The sequence below is a fragment of the Erinaceus europaeus genome, chromosome 15 (assembly GCF_950295315.1).
Source record: "Erinaceus europaeus chromosome 15, mEriEur2.1, whole genome shotgun sequence".
Lineage (NCBI taxonomy): Eukaryota > Metazoa > Chordata > Mammalia > Eulipotyphla > Erinaceidae > Erinaceus > Erinaceus europaeus.
The window spans coordinates 11,485,219-11,513,040 of NC_080176.1; the positions used below are offsets into that span (position 1 = coordinate 11,485,219).

Consider the following 27,822-nt stretch of genomic DNA (forward strand, 5'->3'; position numbering starts at 1 on the left):
AATGGAGTCTAAGCACAATGGCTATGAGAAGTTTGATTCCTTTGACAAGAGAGATCTTGATATATGTGAAATTCAGGGTTTTTCTATAGGGAGGAACTGCTTTAATTTTTGGAAGGTCTTGAAACTCAAGATCAAAAGAGGGGAAGGCTGCTAGGACCAGTGGAGTCATCTTACATGTACCAAGCCCCAGTGATAACCCTGGTGGCAGAGTATTATTAATAGTAATAATGATAACTAAATTTTATTGAATATCAATTTCATATATTTTATGTGAAATTTTTTTCTGTTTCATCCTCCCAATAGCCCTTTGAAAAAGAATCTATTAGGATCTCCATTTCATAGGTTAAAAAAAAAAAAAAAGACAGAAAGGCCACACAGTGGCACACTGGGTGAAACACACACATTACAGTGTGCAAAGACCCAGGTTCAAGCCCCTGGTCCCCATCTGCTGGGGGGAGGTTTCACAAGTGGTGAGGCAGGGTTGTAGGAGTCTCTCTTTCTCTCCCCTCTCTACCTCATCCTTCCCTCTTAATTTCTGTCTGTCTGTATCCAAAATAAATTTTTAAAAAAAAACGAATAAAAAAAAGATAGGCTTAAGTTTAGTCAATTATGACGTGACTTGTAGTTGAACTGTACGTTTAGTGAAGAATTGAAATCTAGATCTGTTTGACTCCGTCTAGATTCTTGAAAAAAAAGGAGAGAGATATTAGGTGAGTGGGGAAAACTGGACAGTAGGGGGCAGTAAGCCATCACTAAGAGTGAAGTGGAGTGCAGCCCTGGGAAGGTGAATCCTGGGTAATGAACCCCTTAAGTAGATTCCAATAGACTGACTCTCAGAAAGGACAAACACCACCAGATACATTTAGTACTGAACTCTGCAGGTCACTCCACAAGTTACCCCAGTGACAAGCTCAGGCCTGGGGAGGCCGGCCTAGTCTCTGTTGGAATGTTTAACTCGGGAAATGCATTTACGTACATTCTGATTCTTACAGAGGGCTCTGAAGACTAAAGCACCTGTAACTCTCAAGACTATAAAATTAATCTTGAGGGCCATATTGTGGAGCGCAAGCAGGAAAGGCTAGTCCCTGTTGGGGGATGGGGGGGCAGACTTTGATGATGTAAACAAAGGGGTTACTGTTGTTGTATAATAAGATGGAACAAAAGGACACCAGACATTAGGAAGAAGCCATACTGATGTATATCAAAGCTGACCCTCTAAAGACAGGACTGCCCAGAGAAATGTGATATGATCCATTTAAGATATTTCCAGTAACCATATTAAAAAAATAAGCAGGTGTAGTAATTTATAAAGATGAGTTACTTATTAATGAGAGAGTGAGGGAGAGGGAGCGCCAGACGTGGTAGAACATCACATGGGCACGTGGGATGCAAGGGATTGAACCTGGGATCTTGTGCTTGCGAGTCCAAGACTTTCTCCACTCTGCGATACATTGTATGCATATATTTTATTTAACAAAATATCACCATTTCCATAAGGATTCAATATCTAAATATTAATGTCAGATTTCACAATTTGTGTGTGTGTGTGTATGTATACTATATCATTGAAAGATGATGCATTTTTTTACTTGGAGCACACATCAGTTTGGACTAGTCACATTTAAAATTTTCAATAGCCAGTAGACTTATAGCTCTGTTCACACAATGTAATTAATTCTAGGCTCTTCAAATTAATTGAAGAAATTGCTACCTGCAATTGAAACACAGATTGTGAACCTCTGAGTCATTCCTGTACATGGAGTACTATTATACAGTTTGTGTAATTTAGTCCTAGAGATAATCAGTGTGTTCTAAGCAAGTTCTTAAGATCTTAGGGAATAAAGAAGAGCCCCCCAAACCACCATGAACAGCTGTACAGACTGTGTACTGCACAACCCCAGGGCATACTATTTTTGTTCACTTCATAACTGTACGTGGAAGAGCTGAAAAGACACCAAAGTATGATCAGTAAGGAATTTGGAGTCAGAGGTGGATCCAAGTTCCAATTCCGTCATTTATTAGCTGGTGTTAGCTAAGTCACTTAATTTCTTGATGCACAGTGGGAATAATAACACTCACGTTGGGAGAATGAATTAAGCCTATAAAACTCTTTAAATGGTGCCTATGACACAGTAAGCCCTCAATAAATGTCGCTTGTTACTGTTTCTGTTAACTTAATAACCCCAACCCTAACTTAGTGGCACTCCAGGTGTCCTCTGAAGCCAGGTTGGATGAGCTGATTGACTCCTGCTTTCATTCCCCAAATACTGGGGCATCCATCCACCTACCAAATTCCAGGCCCCAGGGACACAGAGCTAAACAAGAACTTGACACTGTTCTTGTCTCTTCCTGCTCGGACATTCTTTACTTCTATGGGACAGAGAGAAAAAACAAAAACAAAACCTGGGTAGTTGGTGAGGTTTTTCACAGAACCTCAATCCCCACTGCCCTCTTGAGTACATGCAACTTCCAGGCTCCCCAGGACCATCAGGGATTTATTTCAAGACTGTTCTCAGGCATATTTGCACTTTAAAGGATAAGCTTGAGGTAGGATTTACACCAAAGGAATGGGAAGAGAAAACGCTAACATTTTCAATAAGTAAGTTAGTACAGCTGGAGGCAGGGAGGACCAAGGGACCCTTTTTCCTCATTGTCCTCAGGTCACAGATATTGGGAGTCTTTCTGTCACAAGTACTAATGACTCCCTCCTATTATTCAGTGAACATTAACTTTTGTCATGAGCCAAACTTTACCCTGGTCCTGAGAGCCTCAAACCAAATCATACCCAGTGCTAGCCCCCAGGAAACCAAAAGAGTGCAATGTGGACCCTAGGCTGTCTTTTAGGCCTTTAGACCACCACAGTCCAGTTCAGTAGTCTTTAGCCATATGCAGCTACTTAGGTTTAAATTCAATCTTTCTCTCTTTCTCTTTCTTTCTTTCTTTCTTTCTTTCTTTCTTTCTTTCTTTCTTTCTCCCTTCCTTCCTTCCTTCTTCCTTCCTTCCTTCCTTCCTCCTTCCTTCCTTCCTTCCTTCCTTCCTCCTTCCTTCTTTCCTTCCTTCCTTCCTTCCTTCCTTCCTTCCTTCTTCCTTCCTTCCTTCCTCCCTCCCTCCTCCCTCCCTCCCTCCCTCCCTCCTTCCTTCCTTCCTTCCTTCCTTCCTTCCTTCCTTCCTTCCTTCCTTTCTCCCTTTCTTTCTTTCCATAATTTCCGGTGGCCCAGCCCTTTCTTTTTCCTTTTTCCTCTTTCTTTTCTCCTTTCTTCTCTTTTCTCCTTTCCCCTCCCCTTCCCTTCCATTTACCTTCCTTTCTCTTCCCTCCACCCCCTCCCCTTCCCTGCCATTCCATTCTATTCCCTCCCCTCCCCTCTACTCCTCTCCCCTCCCCTCCCTTTTTTCCCCTTCCTCTCCCCTTCCCTTCCCTTCCCTTCCCTTCCCTTCCCTTCCCTTCCCTTCCCTTCCCTTCCCTTCCCTTCCCTTCCTTTCCCTTCCTCTCCCCTTCCTTTCCCTTCCTCTCCCCTTCCCTTCCCTTCCCCTCCCCTTCCCCTCCCCTCCCCTCCCCTCCCCTTCCCCTCCCCTCCCCTCCCCTCCCCTCCCCTTCCCTTCCCTTCCCTTCCCTTCCCTTCCCTTCCCTTCCCTTCCCTTCCCTTCCTTTCCCTTCCTCTTCCCTTCCTTTCCCTTCCCTTCCCTTCCCTTCCCTTCCCTTCCCTTCCTTTCCCTTCCTCTTCCCTTCCTTTCCCTTCCCTTCCCTTCCCTTCCCTTCCCTTCCCTTCCCTTCCCTTCCCTTCCCTTCCCTTCCCTTCCCTTCCCTTCCCTTCCCTTCCTTTCCCTTCCTCTCCCCTTCCTTTCCCTTCCTCTCCCCTTCCCTTCCCTTCCCCTCCCCTCCCCTTCCCCTCCCCTCCCCCTCCCCTTCCCTTCCCTTCCCTTCCCTTCCCTTCCCTTCCCTTCCCTTCCCTTCCCTTCCCTTCCCTTCCCTTCCTTTTTCTCTTTCTTTCATTTCTATTTGACAGGGACAGAAGTTTTCCACCCTACAGGGCTGAAACCCTAGTCTTTGTGCATGGTAACGTATGTGCTCTACCAAGCTTAAATTTAAAGTTCATTTCCTCAGTTGCAGTAGCTACATTTCCAGGATCCAACATCTGTGGCTAACTGGTGGCTACTCTGTGGGGCAAGACAGATAGAAAGCATTTTCTTCATCACAGAAAATCCTATCCTACGGTTTTGTTAATGTCTCCTTTCTTAAATAAATTAAACTAAATAAAAAAGAAAAGAAAATCCATTCGATATTCCTAACTCAGATCATGTCTTTATTTTGCTCTTTGCAGATCAGTGAGGTTGTTGGTTGTGAAATAAAACCTACTGAAACAACTTGCCTTGCAAATATGCTGGAATATGGATTCAGCAAATACATTGACAAGTAAGGCTCCTCTTTTCTGGAAGCTTTTTTTTTTAATGAAATTTTATTGATTTACCATTAATTTACAAAAAGTTGGATGGGAGAGATAACCTAACAGTTATGTAAACAGACTCTCATGCCTAAGGCATACTCTCTGGTGGTCTAGTGGTTAGGATTTGGTTCTCTGTCATGCCTGAGGCACTGAGGTCCCAGGTTCAGTCCCCAGCACCACCAAAATCCAGAGCTGAGCATTCCTCTGGTAAAAAACAAATACATTTCTCTTTGCTAAAAATGCCACATAACTTCAGGACGGCCCCTCACCCATGACCAATATCCCATTGCCCTTCCTGTTATCAAATGGATCCCTTTTTATTTCTCCTTTTTCCTCTCTTCCTTCCTGGTCACTGCCCTTTTTTGAATTTTTTCCCAAAAGTCTGTTGGTTTTGCTGTGTTTTGCTAGGTCATTTGTTTTGGTTAGGTTATATTTCACATATGAATAAAACTATCTAGAAATTGTCTTGTGTTTTCTGACTTCTTAAATTAGCACAGTTACCTAAATTTTCTTCCATATTGCTGCGAAAACCAGGATTTCATCTTTCTTAGTAGCTGAAGAGTATTCTTTTGAGTACATGTCACAATTTCTTTATCCAGTCATCTGTTAATGATCATGTAGGTTGAATGATGCATCTGTGCAGTAGGGAAAAACATGTATTTTTTTTTCAAATAAGTGTTTTCCCCATATTGCTTGATAAATACCCAAGAGTAGCATTTCTGGATCCTAGGAAATTTCCAATTTTAGGTTTTCAAGGGACATCCCCTTAAGAGAGTCTCTATTCAGTATCTATAAGTTCCCACATGGTACAACCGGCTTTATGTGGAGCTGTTAGTTTTCCTCCTGGTTTAGAAGACTTTTGAGGTTTTAGTAGCCTCCTTTGACTTGACTGACTACTGATGAAGCTTCGGCTTCAAGCTGCAGAGCTAATGACAGATTATGAGTAGAAAAATGAGTCAGATAATTGTGTTTCAAAGGGGAAAAATTTTTTAAAAATATTTATTTATTTCCCCTTTTGCCGCCCTTGTGGTTATTGATGTCATTGTTGTTTGATAGGACAGAGAGAAATGGAGAGAGGAGGGGAAGACAGAGAGGGGGAGAGACAGATAGACACCTGCAGACCTGCTTCACTGCCTATGAAGCAACTCCCCTGCAGGTGGGGAGCCGGAGGCTTGAACCGGGATCCTAATGCCTGTCCTTGCGCTTTGCGCAACTTTTTTTTTTTTAATCTTTGAACTAGAGTTACAAGCCTGGCTCTCAGAGATTTGAGGCAGAGTTTATTTAAACTTCTTGGGCCTCACTTTATCTCTTCTTTAAGCTAAATAGAAAAAGAGAGGGGAGGGTAGAGAGAGAGAAATGGGAGCAGCAACCTGAGCTTTTAAGATTTCACAAAATCAAATGAGAGACTTCTTCAGTTTCTCCCTGCTGCTCCAGATGCCCCTAGAGTTTGTGTGCATGGAATCAGATTCTTTGAATTGTCATTTAGGAAATACTCAGTTCCCTGTTCGTTTTTGCTTGATTGTTTTTTCTTCCTTAAATCTACAGATAGGGAGATGTTATGTTCCTGGCACAGAGACCCTGTTAGGCGCCTGAGTTCAGGTCTAAGTCAATATATAGTTTTCTGAATGTTATCCTATGTCAGTGGCTTTGGATGACTTGGGAACTTGTTAGAAATTACATCCTCAGGTCAGTGAACTAGCTCACTTGGATAGTGTGCTGCTTTGCCATGTGTGCAAAAGGAAAGTTTGTTATGTGGTCTCTTTCACTCTCTTTTCCCCTCTGTCTTTAGAAAGGAAGGAAAAAGGAAGGAATGTGGGGAGAGAGGGATGGAGGGCGGGAGGAAGGGAAGGAAGGCTGGTCCTCAGGCTTCACCCCATCAGCAGCATGTATGTCATATCCTGATAGCGGCCTTCCTGTGAGATGCCTAAAGTGGGTGTGTATCTGAGGGATAGTCAGTAAAGGCTGTACTTTAACCTCATTCCTCCAAATCAGCACTTCCTCATGTGGGATCCACTAGCTACATTTGACCACTGAACCCTTGAAATGCAGCAGTTCTAAATCCGATGCATTGGGAGTATAAAACCCAGGCTGGGTTTCAAAGACTTATTAAGAGAATACCCACAAAATATCTCATAATTTAAAATTTTGATTCTTCTACGTTGAAATGATAACATTTCTTATACCTAAGTTCAAAAAAATGACTAAACTTAATCTCACCTGCTTCCACTCTTTTAAAATGCGGCTACTAGAAACTTCAATGAAAAATGTATGTGATGCTGGGTTTTGAAAGGATGACTCTGTTCTCAGTAACTCTGGGACTCACTAGGATTTGAAACTCCGTTCTCCACACTGCCACAGACAGGTTTAGTCTAAGGTGCTGCCTGGCTCTCAAATCTCTCTGCTACCTGAATGTTTCAAAGCTCTCCATATCACCCAGTCTCCAATTCCCTTCCCTCTTTAAGCAGCAAACCTAGAGAGAGATACATTTCTACTGTGTCTAGATTATTGAAGACCTTTATCCTCACTCCCCATAATGTGTTTCCAAGAAACGCCAACTAGTACATAGTTGTGCGTCATCAGGCATGTTAGCTATGTTACCAACCTGTCCATCACAACCACCTACTAGTTTATATTTATTTATTTATTTATCCCTTTTGTTGCCCTTTTTTATTGTTATAGCTATTATTGTTGTTATTGATGTTGTCCTTGTTAGATAGGACAGAGAGATATGGAGAGAGGAGGGAAAGACAGAGAGAGGGAGAGAAAGGGGGTCGCTTGTGAAGCGACCCCCCTGCAGGTGGGGGAGCTGGAGGCTCGAACTGTGATCCTTACGCTGGTTCTTGCACTTCATGCCACGTGCACTAAACTTGCTGCGCTACCACCCAACTCCCACTAGTTAATAGTGTTCAAGTTTTACAGGTGAAGAAATAAATTGATTAGCAGATGGAGTAATGAGCCAAAGGTCATAGCCAACCACTAAAAGAACTGAGACCTAAGTTTGGCCTGGCTGGCTGGCTGGCTCCAGAGCCTTCCCCTACTATCCTCTACTGCCTGAAAAATAAGCCCACATAGGGAGACAGAGACTGAGCAAACACACAGCGACCCTGCCACTCTCCCCGCTCAAGTGCTTAACAGGTGACACCTTGGTTATTTGCGTCTGTGTGTCACCGTTTCCTTATCCTTATCCGCAAAGTGAGGAGATTTACAATAGTAGCTTGGTGATGAGTGTTGCAGTGAAGATTATGCGTTAAGACACGCAGCCTGAATTGGCTTAGCATATCAGTACTCAGCCACTCTGTCTGTGAGGTGTGGTGTTCCCTGGCCCTACTATTCGGTGGCTAATGCAGCCTTATCACAGCACAAGTTAATGAGCTTCTCTGCCACATTTAGGTGAGGTCAACTTTTGATATATTTTTTGGATTCCCAAACTGATTAATCCTGTCCCATGTGCATAATTATAAATCATTAAGCATATTGTGGTCGTTTTATCTTATTTAATTATACCAGCAACCCCTGACATGGGCAGATGGGGACCCAAGGCCTGCCAAGTGACTGTCATTGACATATAAGCAGCCAACTTTGGAAATTATGTTTGAAGGCTCCTTGTCATATTTACTTGGGCTGTCACCTGCCTTTATTAATTATCCCCCTCTGTGCATACTCATTTTGGTCACCTCCCAGGAGGGCCACATGCAGAATGTGCTGACCACGCTGCTGAGCTCAGTGCCTCGCCTACCTCCCTGTGTGAGGCTAATTGAGGGTTCTCAGCTCTGCTTAGTTGGCCCTGTTCAGCTGACCACATGAGCGCGATTCTGTTGCTCTCTGGCAAGGAGAGGGGAGAAGGCACATGGGGGCGAGGGGGTGGGGGGTGCAGGATACACCAGGTGAGGAGTCAGAGTGACTGGTGTCTAGACCTGGTTCCTGCACTCCTCAGCTGTGAGTGGCTTTGAACACATCATTTGCTTCCTCTGGGTTTCAGTTTCCTGCCCTGTGAGTAAAGACCAGACGATCTCGGATGGTCTCCTGTCCAGCCTAAGATGCAGTGAAAAGAGGACCAGTGCTAAGGCAGAGCGAGTAACCCTTTCTTCTCCTTCCACTGACTTTGCTTCCCAATTCTCTGTCCATACCCGAGTTTAAGACCCCAGTCTCCCATGGAAACAAGAAATTTCTCTTTCCTTTTTCCACCCCTTTTTTCTGGGGGACTGAAGGGCTGTCAGTGGGTGAAACCACTGTGTCAGGAAAACAGTAGGGTGTTTTTGTTTGTTCATTTTTTAAGAAGTAGACATGGGAAGTAGAACAAAAGCCATCACATAAATTAACAAAAGCTAAGATCTGAATAAGAAATTAGAATATGGGGCGGGGTAGATAGCATAATGGTTATGCAAAAAGACGGTCATGCCTACGACTTCAAAGTCCCAGGTTCAGCCCTCTACACCACCATAAGCCAAAGCTGAGCAGTGCTCTCATTAAAAAAAAAAAAAAAAATTAAAAAAGGAAAGGAAAGAAAAGAAGAGAAGAGAAAGAACAAAACTAGAATATGAACAAATAAGTAAATGAAAATGAAAGCAGGGAGTCGGGCAGTAACGCAGTGGGTTAAGCGCACGTGGCGCAAAGTGCAAGGACCAGCTTAAGGGTCCTGGTTCAAGCCCCCGGCTCCCCACCTGCAGGGGAGTCACTTCACAGGCAGTGAAGCAGGTCTGCAGGTGTCTGTCTTTCTCTCCCCTTCTCTGTCTTCCCCTCCTCTCTCCATTTCTCTCTGTCCTATCCAATAATAATGACAACAATAGTAACTACAACAATAAAACAAGGGCAACAAAAGGGAATAAATAAATATTAAAAAAAGAAAATAGAAAGCAATGGTCATATTTTAATAGTCTTAAACTAGTGGTTCTCAACGAAGGAAAGTCTTCTACTTCCAGGTGACATTTGGTGGCACAACGAACTGGGGGACTAGATGGGGTCTGCTACTGACATCTAGCTGTCACAGAAGCTGGAGGTGTAGCTAAACAACCTCTAACACACAAGGTTGTTCCCCACAACAAAAAAATTACCCCCTCCTGTGTGAATTTGCTGGGGCTGTTACAAGTACCACAGGCTCTGGGTGCTGTGAACTATAGAAATGCAGTTCTGGACTTGAAGTCCAAGATCAAATTGTTGGCATGGATTAAAAATGATTGTCTTTTCTGTGTCCTCACATGGTCTCACCTCCTTGCAAGTCTGTATGCTAATACTCTTTTAGTTTTTTTTCTTTTTTTTTTAAAATTTTTTATCTTTATTTATTTGCTGGATAGAGACAGTCAGAAATTGAGAGGGAAGGGGGTGATAGAGAGGGAGAGAGAAAGAGAGACACCTGCAGTCCTGCTTCACCATTTGTGAAGCTTATCCCCCTTTGGTGGGGACTGGGAGGCTTGAACCTAGGTCCTTGTACACTGTAACATGTGCGCTCAACCAGGTGCGCCACCACCTAGCCCTCTTTCTGGTTTTGTTTCAGCTTTATTGCTCTTGGTTGACTTTTTCAGATAGAAGGACGGAGATGGGGGTGGGGGGGTGCACCACAGTACTGGAGCTTGCTCCAGTGTGGAGGGGGCTGGGCTTGAACCTGGACCTTGAACATGGCAAAGCAGGTATACTGTCCAGGTGAGCTGTTTAGCAAGCCCTATTTTCATAAGACACTCTTATATTAGACACACCTTAACGACCTCTCTAAAGAGTCTACTTCTAAGTAGGGTTTTTCACATTCCAGGGAACTGAGGGTTAGGAGTTTAACATGTGATTTTTTAGTCACACAGTTCAGTCCATGACATAGTCCAGCACAAGTGTTGAGGGCAAGGAGTCCTGTGTCAAGAGCTCAGGGGAAACTCTACCTCACCTCTCTGGTATGATGGGCTGAACAAGCAAGCAAATTAATTCAGATTAGAAGGAGAAAAAAAAAGGCCACATTTAATTCTAGACATATGGGGAATTTATATGACTGCACATTTTTTTTATTTATAAAAAGGAAACATTGACTAAACCATAGGATAAGAGGGGTACAGCTTCACACAGTTCCCACCACCAGAGCTCTGTATACCAACCCCTCCACTGATAGCTTTCCTATTCTTTAACCCTCTGGGAGTATGGACCCAAGACCCTTGTGGGATGCAGAAGGTGGAAGGTTTGGCTTCTGTACTTGCTTCCCCACTGAACATGGGAGTTGACAGATTGATCCATATTCCCAGCCTGCCTCTCTCTTTGCCTAGTGGGGCAGGGTTCTGGGGAAGCAGAACTCCAGGCCACATTACTGGGGTTGTCTGTCCAGGGAAGTCTGGTTGGCATCATGCTAGCATCTGGAACCTGGTGGCTGAAAAGAGAGTTAATATACAAAGCCAAACATTGTTGAACAATCATGGACCTAAAGGCTGGAATAGTGCAGATGAAGTGTTGGGGGGTCCTCCATTTTATAGATAGCTAATAGGCATATTTTTTAAATTTCTCTTTTGAGGCTGAGCTGAAATCCCACCGTTGATACAGTTCCTCTGCTGCTTCCTATTTATGTGACTGCCACTGTGTTCTTTCTCTAGACTGGAGCCCATTGGCGCAGCTGCAAGTAAGGAATACTCTCTGGAGAAGAACTTGGAGAAAATGAAGTCAGACTGGGTTAACATGGTGTTCAACTTCGTCAAGTACAGGGACACTGTGAGTCACAATCCGACTGCCCTGTTCCTCTGAGAGCACCCGCTGCTTCCATAGTAGATTAGATGATGGAGGGGATTCATTCAGAATTCATTCCATGGAGAAGGGATCCTGAACATTTGCAGAAATATGATTGTAATACAGTGGATATATAACACTGTCACCTGTTCCATGTCTTGACTTGATACATTTACATGTGGCAATATGATTACTACCATGAGTCAGCTCGCACCCCTATCCCATCATATAATTAGCATTTCTTTTGTGTGTTGGGAATAATTAAGAGCTAGTCACTTAGCAACTAATACAGTATTGTTGACTCTTAATCACTGTGCTGTGTTTGATTGTTTCCTCTTGTCTGCCTTCCTGTGCCTGTCAGCCTTCCAGCTACCACTGGAGGTAGGGATTTTTAAATAGGAAATATTTCTCCATGCAGAGGAACTAAGCAAACCTCCTGAATTAGCATCTTCCAGGGCAGGTGTCCCAGGTTCCTAAGAAGCAAACTTGGGGTGGAGGCAGATCCTGCCTGCCTGCCTTCCTGCCTGCCTTCCTTTCTTCCTTCCTCTCTCTTTCTTTTCCCCTTTCCTTCTCTCTTTCCTTCTCTCTCTCTCTCTCTCTCTCTTTATTGCTATGGCTCAGTGCCAGCACTGTGACTCCACCACTCCCAGGCAATTTTTTCCTCCCCCCCCCTATTTTATTAGATAGGACTGAGAAGGGAAAGGGAGATAGAGAGGGAGAGAGAATTATAGGCATCTGCAGACCTGATTCACTGCTTGAGAAGCATCCCAGCTGCAGGTGGGGAGTGGGGGCTTGAACCTGGGGCCTTGCACAGGTCCTTGCTCATAGTACTATGTGCACTTAACTGGGTATGCAACCACCCAGTACCCCCAGCTAAGCATTTCTCAAATATTAGTGCACAGGAAACACACAGGATATCTTAGGAAAGTACAGGTTCTACCTAATTCAGCATGTCTGGGCTGGGAGGTTTTACAGTTCCAACAAACTCCCAGATACGCTTGAAGTTATCCTCTGTGTAGCGAGCTGTATTGCTTTTTCACAGGCACTGATGGAAAACACCTGAATTTATAGAAAGCTTATGGAAGTTCATAAACCTGAAGTGTCTGTTCAGTCTTTGGTGCCTGGCTTATTATCTTGGATGACCATGTGTGCCGGGACTCACTGCTTAGATGAGCTGTGAATCATGGAGGTGCTGATTTTTTTTTCAACTGAAACTTTAATAAATGTCTTTTTAAATTTTATTCAGTGATTCATAAATCAGGCAGTCTGCCCTCTAATTTATTAAAAGGACCCAAAGAAACCATGCAAAATGAAACATTTTTGTGGTCAGGGAGATAGCTCAGTGATAGAGCACAGGACTGCCTGCATGAGGGCTCCAGTTCAGTCCCTAGTGAAACATCTTACCAGAGTAATGCTCTTGTGTGCTTCTTGTCCCTTCTCCTCTGCCCTTGCCTTCGCTTCTCCGTCTCTATGAATGAGTAAATACCTTAGAATATTTATTTATTCCCTTTTGTTGCCCTTGCTGTTTTATTGTTGCAGTCATTATTAATGTTGTTGTTGTTGGATAGGACAGAGAGAAATGGAGAGAGGAGGGGAAGACAAAGAGGGGGAGAGAAAGACAGACACCTGCAGACCTGCTTCACCGCTTGTGAAGCGACTCCCCTGCAGGTGGGGAGCCGGGGGTTCAAACTGGGATCCTTACGCGCTGGTCCTTGTGCTTCACGCCATCTGTGCTACAGCCCGACTCCCCAAAATATATTTTTTTTTAGAAAAAAGGAGAGCTTTTTATAAATAAAAGGAAGTCATACAAGAAAGAGGTACTTGCTAAAAGCAGGCTGGTGGTGTCAAGGTCATGTTCTGTAAGGGTGTACCAGGCAGATTATTTTGCTTATGCTGACCAGGGGATTCCAGACTGACTGGTTTAATATTCTATTCCTCGGAAATCCTGAAACTGTAATTAAGTTAGAATGTTAAGCCATGGTTTGGTGATGTGGAGACTGATGTAAGTGATTCCATTTTGTGCCTGTTGATTTTTCACAGAGGCACTGTCCAAATTCACATTCTGTAGATCACCAGCTCTTAGAACTATAGTAAAATCACCTGGGAAGTATAATCACCGGGGAAGCTTTTTTGTTTGTTTGTTTTTTGGTTTTTTTTCTCCATATCAGAGCACTGCTCATCTCTGGTTTATGGTGGTGCAGGGGATTGAACCTGGGACTTTGGAGCCTCAGGCAAGAGAGTCTGTTAGCATAACCATTATGCTATCTACCCCTGCACTGGGGAAGCTTTTCAAAAAGGACTCACAGGCTGGGAAATAGCTCACTAGGATAATGCGCTGCTCTGTCATGTGTATGGACCGGCTTTGAGTTTGGCCCCCACCACACTGAAGGAAGCTTCAATGCTGGGGGGTCTCTTTCACACCTTGCCTCTTGTTGGTCTGGTTCTAATTCTGCTTCTAAGACCCCTTCTGTTTTGATCATCACATTAGTTTCGCTTGCGTTGCTTAATGCTGTGGTCTATTTACATAACCACTGCTACCTAAGAACTGCCCTGCCTGCAGGGCACTGGTTTAACCCCGCTGGTTCCGGCTCTTTTTCCACTCCGCGTCCCCCCCCCCCAGTCACAGCCTGTTTTCCACCGTTTAATCCCCACTGGTTCACTCGCTTTTTCCTTCTCCCCACCCCCTATCTTACGTGCATCCTCTTCTGACCTGACACTTCCGCCTCAGGAGATATAAGGACAGGATTGTGATTAGAGATATATAGCTTGCACTGCATTCCTCATCAATAAAGATTGAACTGCGTTCCACTCAGCCGTGAGTCCCTGGACGTCTCTCTCCTGCTCGCAAAGCTAGACCGGCAGCCTCTGTCTTTATCAAAAAGGAAAGAAAGAAAAGGAAAGGATAGGATATGAAATGAGAAATACATATAAATGGAAAGAAAAAAAACATATATATATATATTTATTTATATTTATATATTTGGGATGTAATTGGGGCTTAGTGCTTGTAAGACAAATCCATTGCTCCTAGTGGCCATTTTCTTTCATGTTTTCTTACTTTCTTGGTTTTTATTTTTTCCTCTCTTTTTTTATTAGAGAGAAATTTAAAGAAAAAAGGAAAGAGAAAGAGAAACACTTGCCCACCTGTTTCACTGCTTGGGAAGCTTCCATCCCTACATGTGGGAACTGTGGTCTTGAACTTTAGTCCTTGACCATGGTAACATGTCCTCAGCCAGGTGTGCCACCATCTGACCTCTATATTTTGTGTTTTTAAATAACCACAATTACTTGCTATCAATTACAGGTCTGCTATCTTGCCCTGGAGCCCCTTGGCACACACTGTGGAAATCATGCTGCAGCTGCTGCTGCTTCTCCTCCTCTTCCACTTCCTCCTCCTCCACTTCCAGTTCCTCTTCCTCCTCCACTTCCTCCACCTCTTCCACTTCCCCCACCTCTTCCACTTCCTCTTCCTCTTCCACTTCCTCCACCTCTTCCAGTTCCTCTTGTTTCTCCACTTCCTCCTCCACTTCCTCCACCTCTTCCAGTTCCTCTTGCTTCTCCATTTCCTCCTCCACTTCCTCCACCTCTTCCAGTTCCTCTTCCTTCTTCACTTCCTCCACCTCTTTCAGTTCCTCTTCTGCTTCCTCCACCTCTTCTACTTCCTCTTCCACTTCCTTCACCTCTTCCAGTTCCTCTTCCTCTTCCACTCCTTCCTCCTCCTCTTCCACCACCACCTCCTCCTCCTCTCCCTTCTAATTAGGGATTTAGTGATAGTTGTCAGATGATCAGATTTCACGTTGCACCCATCACCAAAATTTTGTGTTTGTTCCACTCTCATAACTTCCACAGTCCTCACAAGATCTTAGAGATAGTTTGGTTACTCTTTTCACTAAGAGGAATCTAATTTCACTAAGAGGAATCACCTTCTGTTACATTCATTTTGTCCTGAAGGATAAAATATAATCTCTTTTATTTCAGAGTAGTATATACTATTGAATATATATCCCATAACTTCTTGATTCAATTGTCTGTCTAAAGGCATTTAGGTTGCTTCCATTCCTTGGCAATTGTGAAGAATGCATACTATAAACATATGGGTATATATTCCCTGATTTAGTGTTCTTATGTTATTGGGATATATTCCTAACAGCAGTATTGTTGGATCATGAAGTACTTACATTTCTGTTTGTTTAAGGACTCTCCATACTGTTTTTCATGGAAGCTGTGCCAGGTTGCACTCCTACCAATGGTGTAACAGAATTCTTTTTCCATACTTGTCCTTTCCTGTTTTGTAAGCCATTCTCAGCAGTGTGAGGGAGAATCTGTGGTTTTTATTTTTCTAATAATAGGATAAGTGGAACTTTTTTTTCATATATCTGTGGGACTTATGCATATCTTCTTTAGAAAACTATTCAGATATTTAATTGGGCTTGGTTTGTTGTTGTTGTTGTTCTTGTTAAGCCATGCGATTTCTTTCTTTTTTTTTTAACCAGAGCACTGTTCAGCTCTGGCTTATGGTGGTGTGGGAGATTGAACCTGGGACTTTGGAGCCTCAGGCATGAGAGTCTGTTTGCATAACCATTATGCTATCTACCCCCACCCACGATTTCTTTATGGATGTTTGTTATCATCCTTTGTTAAAAGTGATGTGCAAATATCTTCTCCCAATTACTGCGTTGTCTCTTTTTAATTTTATTTTTTTATATTTATTTATTTTCCCTTTTGTTGCCCTTGGGTTATCTTTTCATCCTTGAGGAATTTTCTTTGAATGTGTAGAAGCTTTCTGGTTTGATGTTGTCCCACTTATGTAATCTGGTTTTAGTTTCTCTTGCCTATGGGCTTGAGTCTCTGAATATGTCTTTGCTATTATTTTCCAAAATTTTTTACCAATATTTTCTTCTATGTATTTTATGGTTACATGTCTAATATTCAAGTCTTTAATCCATTTTGAGTTGGTGTTTTGTGTATGGTGTTAAAAAAGATGATCTGGTTTCTCCCTTTCTTTCTTTGTTTCTTTCTTTCTTTCTTTCTTGCCCCTAGTGTTATCGCTGGTGCTCAGTGCTGGCACTACAAATCTTCTGTTCCTGGCAGCCATTTTTTCCCATTTTATTTGAAAGAACAGGGATAAATGGAGAGAGGAGGGGGAGATGGTGAGAGAGAAAGATAGACACCTGCAGACCTGCTTTGCTGCTTATGAAGCATCCCTGCTGCAGGTAGGGAGCAGGGGCTCAAACCCGGGTCCTTGCGATTAGTACTAAGTACTAAGTGTTTAAACTAGTGCACCACAGCTTGCATCCTGGTTTCATTTCTCAGTGGGGCTGTCCAGTTTTCCTAGCATCATTTGTTGAAGAGGCCTTCTTTCCCCCACTGAATGGTTATGACTCTTTTATCATTTAGTAAGTGTCTGTTTAGGTGTGGTTTATTCCTGGACTCTCTTTCCTGTTCCATTAGTCTGTGTGCCCTTTTTTGTTCCAATATGGAAAGCATATTGCTTACCATTAAATTGGTAGCTAATCCTTCTTCAGGGAGAGCCAAGAAAGCAATTGGACAGAAAAGCGAGAAGATAAAGACGGGGGGGGGGGGGGGGGGGAGGGAGGGGATGGGCAGAACTCTTCCCCCATCAACAGATACTCATTGATTGTCTGGGCATGCACTATATTTTATTTCTGCAAAGAAGTTGGAAACAAAGGTGTTTACATATCCACCCCTATGCTCATAGCTGCATTACTCACAGTAGCCAAAGAGTAGAAGCAGCCTAAATGCCCATCAGCAGATGACTAGCTAAAGAAGTCATGGTCCATTTGTTTCATGTAATACTACTCAGCAATAAAAAAAAAAAAAAGTGTGATTAGCAAAATAAGTAAAGAGATAAAAGATATTACTAGATTGTTTCATGTGGAATCTAGAGAACTGAAAACTCAAAACAGAACAAAATGGAAGCAAAAAAAAAAAAGCTCTTTAGACTTTGTGAAAACTACAGTCATCACTGCGAGGTGGGGACACAGAACTTTGGTGGTGGGTATGGCATGGAACATAGCCTGTAGTCTTATTAAAGTCTTGTAAACACAATTAGTCACAAATAAAAAATGATTTTTAGAATAAAAGGACTATTTTGGTGGTGGGGAGATAACTCACCTGTTAGACACCAGCTTATATGCCTGAGGTCCCAGAGGTCCCAGGGTCAATCCTTGGCGCCACCTTGGTCAGAGATGAACATTGATTTGGTCTTTTCTCTTTCTCTTCTCTCTCTCTCTCTCTTTTAATTTATTTATTGGGATTAATTGTTTATAGTTGACAGCAAAATACATAGTTTATACATGCATAATATTTCTCAGTTTTCCACAAAACAATACAATGTCCACTAGGTCCTCCTCTGCCATCATGTTCCAGGACCTGAACCCCCCACCCCCACCCCAGAGTCTTTTATTTTGGTGCAGTGCACCAACTGCAGTTCAAGTTCTACTTAATGTTTTCTCTTCTGATCTGTTTTTCAACTTCTGCCTATGAGTGAAATCATCCCATCCTTCTGTTTCTGACTTATCTCACTTAACATGATTCCTTCTAGCACCATCCAAGATCGGGTGAAGAATGTGAATTCACCATTTTTTAATACCTGAGTAGTAGTATTCCATTGTGTATACAGACCACAGCTTTCTCAGCCACTCATCTGTTGTTGAACACCTGGGTTACTTCCAGGTTTGGGCTATTACTGATTGTGCTGCTAGGAACGTAGGTCTACAGAGATCTGTTTGGATGGGTATGTTTGGTTCCTTAAAATGTTTCTTCAGGCACAAGAACCAGCGTAAGGATCCCGGTTCGAGCCTTCAGCTCCCCACCTACAGGGGGTCACTTCATGAATGGTGAAGCAGGTAAAAAAAAAAAATGTTTCTTCAGGAGAGGAATTGCTCTACCTCTCTATCTCTAAAATAAATAAATAAATATATGAATCTCTCTTTATAAAATGTTGTCATTCAAAGGAACCCTCCTGTACTGCTGGTGGGAATGTAAAGTGGTCCAACCTCTGTGGAGAACAGTCTGGAGAACTCTCAGAAGGCTAAAAGTGGACCTACCCTATGATACTGCAATTCCTCTCCTGGAGATATATCCTAAGGAACCCAACACACCCATCCAAAATGATCTGTGTACACATATGTTCTTGGCAGCACAATTTGTAATAGCCAAAACCTGGAAGCAACCCAGGTGTCCAACAACAGATGAGTGGCTGAGCAAGTTGTGGTATATCTACACAATGGAATACTACTCAGCTATAAAAAATGGTGACTTCACCGTTTTTCAGCCGATCTTGGATGGACCTTGAAAAATTCATGTTATGTGAAATAAGTCAGAAACAGAAGGATGAATATGGGATGATCTCACTCTCAGGCAGAAGTTGAAAAACAGTATCAGAAGAGAAAACACAAGTAGAACCTGAACTGGAATTGGCATATTACACCAAAGTAAAAGACTCTGGGGTGGGTGGGGGGCAGAATACAGGTCTAAAAAAGATGACAGAGGACTTAGTTGGGGTTGTATTGTTATGTGGAAGACTGGGAAATGTCATGCATGTACAAACTACTGTATTTACTGTTGAATGTAAAACATTAATTCCCCAATAAATTAAAAAAATGTTGTCAAGGAAGAAAACAAATTCCATCTTTTGAAAACAGATTCCTGACCCACTAAGGTGGAGATGTAAGCTAGGAGCCTTTGGGAATCTGTATGAAAAGTAGATGGTGAGATCTTATGACTCTGAGCAGGTGATATGTCTTTTCTTTTGCAGGATACAAATATCTTGTGTTCTGTTGATGACATTCAACTGCTCCTTGATGATCACGTGATAAAGACCCAGACAATGTGTGGCTCCCCGTTTGTCAAACCAATAGAAGCAGAAGTTCGGGTAAGAGGAAATGAGGTTATGTTTTGTGGTGCCTTATTAGCTCTGTAATTCGCAAAGGAAAGAAAGGTTTTGAAGTTCAGTTAACGATAAACTCTTTCTCCTGCCTGGGGAATAAGTAACACAAAAGTGAAAGCGGTAACCATCTGAGTAAGTGTGTGGCATGCTGAGCCTTTGCAGCAGTCCACCAAAAGAGAAGCCGAGACCATGGGGATGTACCAACTAAAAGTATATTTAGGGGCTGGGTGGTGGCATACTTGGTTGAGCACACATGTTAACATGGAAAGACCCAGGTTCAACCCCCTGATCCCACCTGTAGAAGGATGCTTCGTGAGTGGTGAATCAGGGCTCCAGGTGCCTCTTTCTCTTTTCCTTTATATCTCCCCTTTCCACCTCAGTTTCTCTCTGTCTTTACCCAATCAGTGAATAAGTAAATTTTTTATAGTATATTTGGATAATTTCTTATGGACTCTGGTAATCTAGAATGTAAACTATATGAGTAGGGTTTTGGCTTCCTTGCTCATTGCTTATAGAAGTTACATAGGCCAAGGGCAAAGATACTGGAGTCACATCACCTGGATTCAGATTCTTTCTCTGCCTCTTTTTCATTATGTGACCTTTAGCAAATTGCTTAAACTACTATGTCTCTGTTTCTGAATGTATAAAGTGAGTCTTATATAAGTTGCTTGGATTAAATTAATTTCACATACATGAAGCCATGAGGCCATCACTATCAATATTATTATTATCATTATTATTATTCCACTCCACGAGGGTAAGGGTTCTTGTTCCTTTCATTTGCTGCTATAGCAACGTTGCTTAGATAGGTAACTGGAATATGGATAGCAAGTGGTTAAATAAATTCATCCAGCATTTAGCTAGTGGACCTATGGTGCAGGATGGCAGGTTAATGATTCAGATATAAATGCTAAATTTACAGAAATGGGAAGAAAAGCTACTTCGTGTACAGGAAATTTTAGATGCCTGGTTGAAATGTCAAGTCACCTGGCTGTACCTAGAACCCATCTTCAGTTCAGAGGACATCATAGCTCAGATGCCAGAGGAAGGCAAAAAATTTGCCACTGTTGACAGTTACTGGAAATCACTCATGTCCCAAGCAGTAAGTTTTTTTTTTTTCTTTAGTGGGGAGATTAATGGTTTATAGTAGACAGTAGTTGGTACATATGCAGCATTCTCAGTTTTATTATTTATATCTTATTTTTCAACTTCTTTCTGTGAGTGGGATCATCCCATATCCATCCTTCTCTTTCTGGCTTGTCTCACTTAACATGATTCCTTTAAGCTCCATCCAAGATGAAATGAAGAGGGTTAATTCACCATTTTAAATAGTTGAGAAGTATTCCATTGTGTATATGTGTCACAACTTTCTTAGCCATTCACCTGTTGTTGGAGACCTGGGTTGCTTCCAAGAAACTTTTGGATACAGGGGCAGTTCCTACCGTTGCTGCTTTATGGTGAGGACATGGTCCTGGGAAGGCCTGCCAGAGGGCTTCTAACATTTCTGATGGAAGTGACCGGTGATGGTGGAGAGAAGGTCCATTAAAGGTCTAGGCCCATCATATGTCTTTAGGAATCCAAGGTTTTCCTGACTAGGGCCCCAGATGATGAGGTGGTGTGATATTGACCCAAACAACCATTATTATGTGAGCCAGTCTCTAGCAGAGGGCTTCACTTTGTTTAAAACAAACAAACAAACAAAACTTGATGGATGGATGAGTTTACAAGAGTTATTGTGGCTCAGTGCATGGGACAATGACTCTGCTGCCTCAACTGCCTTTTAAAAGTTAATTCTGGTAGAGGATGAAACAGAGAAAGAGAAAAAGAATTGCTCTACCATTCATGCATACTCCTACAAGTAGGACCAGGGGCTTAAACTCAGGTCCTTGCACACGGTAACATGTGGGCCCTATTAGGTGCACTACCACCCAGCCCCAGACTTTCAAAGTGTGCTCAAATGGGGCACTCACAATAACTTTATCTCAAGAGAATGTATCTGCTTTGATTGTTTGCTGAAATGAGATAAGTGAGAATTTATATTACCCAGGCAGTGGATGCCATTATTTTTTAAAGGACAGCCACACGATTTCTTTATTTTAAAGTTTTTCTAATATTTATTTATTGTACAGAGACAGAGAGAAATCAAGAAGGAAGGGGAGATAGAGAAATAGAGACACCCACAGCACCTGTTCACTGCTTATGAAGCTTCCCATCTGAAAGTCCTTGCCTAGAAGCTTGAACCTGGGTCTTTGTGCATTGTAATATGTGCACTCAACCAGGAAGGCCACTGCCAGCCTCCAGGCACCAATTTTTATGATACTCTGATTTCTTCAGTTTCATATTAGTTGAAGTTCTGTGGATGCAAGTTAAGAAAAATTAACTTGGTTAAGTGCAGGTGGCGCAAAGCACAAGGACCGGCATAAGGATCCTGGTTCGAGCCCCCGGCACCCCACCTGCAGGGGAGTCGCTTCACAGGCGGTGAAGCAGGTCTGCAGGTGTCTATCTTTCTCTCCTCCTCTCTGTCTTCCCCTCCTCTCTCCATTTCTCTCTGTCCTACCCAACAACGGCGACATCAATAACAACAAGAACAATAAGTACAACAACAATAAAAAACAACAAGGGCAACAAAAGGGAAAATAAATAAATATTTTTAAAAAAGAAAGAAAAATCAGCTTAGGATAGCTTATGCAAATAGGTGTTTCATGGAACCCACGGTCAGAAGGAGCAGTTAGTTTCCACAAAAAAAAAAAAAAAAAAAAAAAAAAGAAAAAAAAGAATCTAGAAGCTCAAAAACCTCTTAGGAACTTATATGCCATCTTCATTCTCTGTCTGCAGACTGACTGGCATTGTCAGTTGGTCATATGACAGAAAATGAGTCTCATATAAACAAAACACTCATGTTTAAAGGATCAGCCCACACTAGTACAGGATGTCACGATCTGAATTCCAGAAGTTAAAATACAGTTGACTTCAGTGATTTCAGGTGTCCAATTCTGGCCTAGTCAACCATGACCAATGTGACAGGGCTATGTTATAGAAGCATTCAACTCTTGTGGGATTAGACGGCAGTTAACTAGGCAAAGGTGGGGGGGGGGGAGTGGGTCATTCATTGGTGAACTAGTAAAGAACTCACAATAACCGGTCTCCGAGGCTGGGACCCCTATGATGACTCTCACCTTTTTTGATGCAACACAGATAAAAGATACCAGGGTTCTGGTGGCAGCAGATCAGCCACGGATGGCTGAAAAGCTTCAAGAGGCCAACGTTCTATTGGAGGACATCCAGAAAGGGCTAAATGATTACTTGGAAAAGAAGAGACTGTTTTTCCCCAGGTATTCAGTTTTGGTCTTTCATTTGGAGTTGACTGATTCACATATAGGTAAATTTACATTTTTCATTCTGAACGCTATTTTCTATAAATCTGTCCCATGTTCTTTTTTTTTATTCTCCATTCCATAAGACATAACTATTAGGGGTAAGACATATTATTGTGATAATTATTTAGATTAAGGTTGAGTGGACACCATTGGGGAACCAGAAAAGTCAAATCCCTAGCTAGAGGGGTATAAAATCATGATTAAGAACTGGGACCTGGGGTCGGGCGGTGGCGCAGTGGGTTAAGCGCATGTGGCGCAAAGCGCAGGGACCGGCGTAAGGATCCCGGTTTGAGCCCCCGGCTCCCCACTGCAGGGGAGTCGCTTCACAGGCGGTGAAGCAGGTCTGCAGGTGTCTATCTTTCTCTCCCCTTCTCTTTCTTCCCCTCCTCTCTCCATTTCTCTCTGTCCTATCCAACAACGAATTGCGTCAACAAGGGCAATAATAATAGCCACAACGAAGCTACAACAAGGGCAACAAAAGGGGGAAAAAATGGCCTCCAGGAGCGGTGGATTCATGGTGCAGGCACCGAGCCCAGCAATAACCCTGGAGGAGGAAAAAAAAAAAATTAAAAAAAAAAAAAAGAACTGGGACCTTAGGGTTAAAGAGTGAGTTCCATGGTCAGGAGATAGCACACCCAGTAGGGTGCACACTTTACCATACACAAACTTCTGGGTTTGAGCCCTGGCATCACAGGAGAGCACTACAGTGCCCTGGGGAAGCTTCACAAATGGTGGAGCAGTGCTGTGGCATTTGTTCCTCTCTGTGTATCTCTTTCTAAAATAGAAAGAATTAAACATTTGGCAGGGGAGAGGTGAGCAGTGAAATCATAGATGTGCTAGGCATTTGGGACTGAAATAAAGCAGTGAGTTCCAGCTCTTCCACTTCTTAATCTTGAGATCTTCAGAAAATTTAGCCAACCCTCATGCTCTCCACACTAGAATAGAGATATAATAGTGGCCCCTAACTCATATATTTGCTCTTCAGGTCAAATGAGATAACACATGCAAAACATTCAGCACCTAGACTATGCACTTAAGAAATGTCAAGTGAACATATTTTCTGAATATTTTGTCATCACATTTTGCAGTTGGGGGCCATGCAGTAGTGCAGTGGGTTTAAGCGCACATGGCGCAAAGCTTAAGAACCGGCGTAAGGACCCCGGTTCAAACCCCTGGTGCCCCATCTGCGTGGTGGGGGGGGGGTCGCTTCACAAGCAGTGAAGCAGGTCTGTAGGTGTCTCTCTTTCTCTCCCCCCTCTCTCGTCCCCTCTTCTCTCGATTTTTCTCTGTCCTATCCAACAATGACAGCAACAACAAAAGTAACAGCAACAATGATAAAACAAGGACAACAAAGGGGAAATATTTTTTAAAATGTAGTTATATCTCTATATTATTTATTTGTTGAGAAGTGCTCAGCTCTGACTTGTCACGGTGCAGGGAATTAAACTTGGGACTTTGGAGCCTCAGGCATGAGGATCTCTTTGCATAACTATTATGCTATCTCCCCTGCAAATTTTGTAGTTTCTCATCGACATGCTTATAATTTTTTATAAGAAATAGTGTTCTACTGCATAAAAATCAAGGTCATTTTAGAAGACTAGGTCCAGAGAGACAGCAAAACAGCTCACTTGGATAGTACACTGCTTTGTCATGTAAGTGTCCCAGGTTTGAGCCCAACGTCCATTACATTGGAGGAATCTTCAGTGCTTTGAGATCTCTCTCTCTCTCTCTCTCTCTCTCTGACTCTTTCTGAAAAAGTTAGTCCAGAGCAGCGAAATACCAGAGATGACAAAGAAAACAAAAAAAGAGGATTAGGTCCAGAAAGGAGAATTTTCACTTCTGCTAATTTCTTCATGTTTGTTTACTTCTCTGTGAGTAGTCACTTGGCTAGAATGCAGGTTTGCAGGCTTGATCACAATTTTCCTTGAAGTAAAACTGAGTGTTTCTCTATATGGAGACCAGGTTCTCTACTTTCATCAGAATGCAGCATTGTCCAGCAGAACTTTCTTCTGTGGTAGGAATGTTAGCTGAGTTGACAGATCTGAACCACATTGAGTTATCCAGTGCATTAGACTTGGCAGCTGTGACTGAGAAGGCAGGTTTATTCATAGTGATTTGTAATGTGAATAATAGGCACGTGTGGCCAGTGATCTCAGTGCTGGAAAACACGCCTATAACACACACAGGGCCTAGGAGATAGTGAAGTGGGTTATGCAACAGACTTTCATGTCTGAGATACTGAGGTTCACATTCAATCTCTGGCACCACCATAAGCCAGTGTTGAACAGTACTCTCGTCCACAAATACACTGGCTAATGAATCAAATATATACTACAACTAGTGCAAAGCACCTTGACTTGGAAACACAAAATTTGAAGAGAAAAATCCTGAAGTTTGACCCATCAGTTAGTTCCATTAGTATTATTCTTAGTAAAAATATAAGTAATTGTCAACATTAATATAGCATTTAACATATGCTATAAGTACTTCATATGTTTTAACTCATTTTAATCTTCAGAATGCCTGATGAAGTTGGAAGTATTATTATTGTCATTATACATATAATTTCTTGCTCAGCTCAAGACCTCACACATGCATGACTTCATTGTTCTCAGTGAAGGGCCAACTTTTTTTTCAGATAGTGAGTAAGAGACATTATAACACTGGGACATTCTCCAGTGTCACTGTGGTACCCTCATGTGGTGCAGAGTCTTTTTTTTTTTATTATTTTCCCTTTTGTTGCCCTTGTTGTTTTATTGTTGTTGTTGTTGTTGGATAGGACAGAGAGAAATGGAGAGAGAAGGGGAAGACAGAGAGGAGGAGAGAAAGATAGACACCTGTAGACCTGCTTCACCACTTGTGGAGTGACCCCCCTGAAGGTGGGAAGCAGGGGCTCTAACTGGGATCCTTACACCAGTCCTTGAACTTTGCACAATGGCACTTAACCTGCTGTGCCACCACCTGGCCCCCATGGTGCAGGGTCTTAAACCTTGGGTATGTGTGTGGCAAGGCACACATCTTACCCAGTGAACTACCTTCAGTCTGAATTCCCACTTTATAAATTAACAAACTGTAACTTAAAAACACAAGGTTGATGAATGAACAATCTCGAATTCAAATCCAGGTTGTCTGGATAAGATACTCAGTTATTTATCCTATGAGCCTCCTTTTGTCTCTTAATACACACACACACACACACACACACACACACACACACACACACACAGTTTATTCATGCATTTTTGAGGACAAAATTAAGCATTCAGCAAACACTTTGAAAATGTTACTGATATGCACATAACTGTAATTAATTACAGAATGCTAAATAATATTGTTTTGCTGTCAGGGTTTTTTCTCTACTAGGGCATTTCACCTTTACTGTAACACCACTCCTGGGAAGCCCTTCCTTCCTTCCTCCCTTCCTTCCTTCCTTCCTTCCTTCCTTCCTTCCTTCCTTCCTTCCTTCCTTTATGAGAGCACTGCTCAGCTCTGGTTTATGATGGTACAGGGAATTGAATTTGAGACTCTGGAACTTCAGGCATGAAAGTCTTCTTTTTTTTTTTCCCCTCTAGGGTTATTGCTAGGGTTTGGTGCCTGTACACTGCGAATCCACTGCTCCTGGAGGCTATTTTCCCCCTTTGTTGGCCTCGTTATTTATTGTTGTTATTAGAATTGTTGTCATTATTGTTGGACAAGTCAGAGAGATCAAGAGAGGAAGGGAAGACATAGAAGGGGAGAGAAAGATAGACACCTGCAGAACTGCTTCACCGCTTGTGAAGCGACCCCCCTGCAGGTGGGGAACCAGGGGCTCAAACCGGGATCCTAGCTAGGTACGCTACCACCCAGCTCCCAGCATGAAAGTCTTTTTACAACCATTATGCTATCTTCCCCGCCCTCTGTTTTCTTTTTTTTTATACAGAGGCTGAGAGAAAGAGGAGGAGAGAGAGATAGAGAAAATTGACAAGCGGCTGAGTGGTGGTGCACATTGTTGAGCACACAAGTTATAGTACACAAGACTAGGGTTGGAGTCCCAGGTCCCCACCTGCAGGGGGAAAGCTTTGTGAGTGGTGAAGCAATGTTGCAGGTGTCTCTCTTGTCTGTCTACCTCCCTATCATGTCCTTCCCTCTCAATTTCTAGTTGTCTCTATCCAATAAATAAATAAGGATAATTTTTAAAAATTAAAAAAGAGAAAGAGAAAAGAGAGGTGACACAGCCCTTCTCCACCACTCATGAAATTTCCCTCTAGCATGGTCCTCCTACGTAGTGACCAGGGGCTCAAACCTGGGTCTTCATGTAAAGTGTGTACCAATTACCAGTGCCATCTAATTAAATTACTACACAGATATATTATTACTCTCATGACCTTATTCATTGATAGAGGCAATGTAAATCCATAGAGATCGCCTGTTTGAATTCACTTGGGAGTGGGGGAAATTGACATCCTTACTAAGGATGGTTAGTCAGCCAACAGAACTCTTCCTATCTGTTCAGTTCTACAGTTATATAGTATGTTAGTTTGCTTTCATGCATAACAAGTCACCCCTGCAACACAGAAGCTCAAAACAGCAGCTGTTTATTTGCATCATTAAATCCGTGGGGTGGCAAACTGGGTAGGCCTCAGCTGGTTGGTTCCTCTGGGTGCAAAGGCTCTGTTACTTGAACAGTCAGGGGTTGATGGCTTCAAGCATGTGTCTAACGCTTGACTTCCTGTTAGGGTATCAGGGATAGTTGTGACACATGTTTTTCATCCTGCAGAACACAAGGGAGGATTTGTTTACCTGATGGTGGTCACAAGGGTCTCAGCAAGAGTGAAGGCTTCAAAGCATCTTGATAACTAGACATGGAACTTGCCTACAAACTCACACTTAACCATTGTCATGTGGTCAAATCAGAAAACAGAACTAGGTCTGGGGTCAAGCAATATGAAAATCAAGCCCTTCTTGCTGAGAGAGGAACTGGAAGGAAATAGTGTAGCTGTTTTCCAGCCATCATATACACTAAAGACCGGGATCATATATGGTCCCTCCATCATGGAAGTTATATCTTAGGAGTCAGTGTCTGCATTTATCCCTTGAATATTTGAAAGCTAGTTGAGGGGGGACTTTAGAGCCTGAGCAAAAGAAAGCAATTATCTCTAATTTAAAGGAAAGGGTGGAACGGATGTGAGGGTGATCTGGCTGGCCAGGTGGGTGTCCCTTTCCTCCCTCACCACTCCATGTTCCTCCCTCTTGAAGCTGCACCCTTGGTTGAAGAAGACGGCCTTCCCCTAATAAAGACATGACCGACCAACCGGTCTTTGGTCGAGGGTATACGAGTAGCTGCATTGTCCTGCTAGAACCTCCAAACAAGTTTTCAAAGAAAGGGGTGGAAGATAGCATCATGGTTATGCAAAAAGACTTT

The 27,822-nt window shown here is 42.7% G+C and overlaps 1 protein-coding gene across 4 annotated transcripts in view; it reads left to right on the plus strand.

Moving 5' to 3' along the window:
• The window catches only part of DNAH3 (dynein axonemal heavy chain 3), a 175,842-nt gene that overhangs the window by 40,449 nt on the left and 107,571 nt on the right, over nucleotides 1-27,822 (plus strand). For all 4 annotated transcript variants that reach the window (XR_009544967.1, XM_060172848.1, XM_060172849.1 and 1 more), the window contains exons 19-23: nucleotides 4,320-4,411; nucleotides 11,003-11,117; nucleotides 18,913-19,029; nucleotides 19,967-20,146; nucleotides 22,240-22,376. Coding sequence is in view for 3 of the 4 variants with exons in the window: in XM_060172848.1 (XP_060028831.1) it covers nucleotides 4,320-4,411; nucleotides 11,003-11,117; nucleotides 18,913-19,029; nucleotides 19,967-20,146; nucleotides 22,240-22,376 (641 nt within the window). In the remaining variant the exon portion in view is untranslated. The remainder of the gene's footprint in view (nucleotides 1-4,319; nucleotides 4,412-11,002; nucleotides 11,118-18,912; nucleotides 19,030-19,966; nucleotides 20,147-22,239; nucleotides 22,377-27,822) is intronic.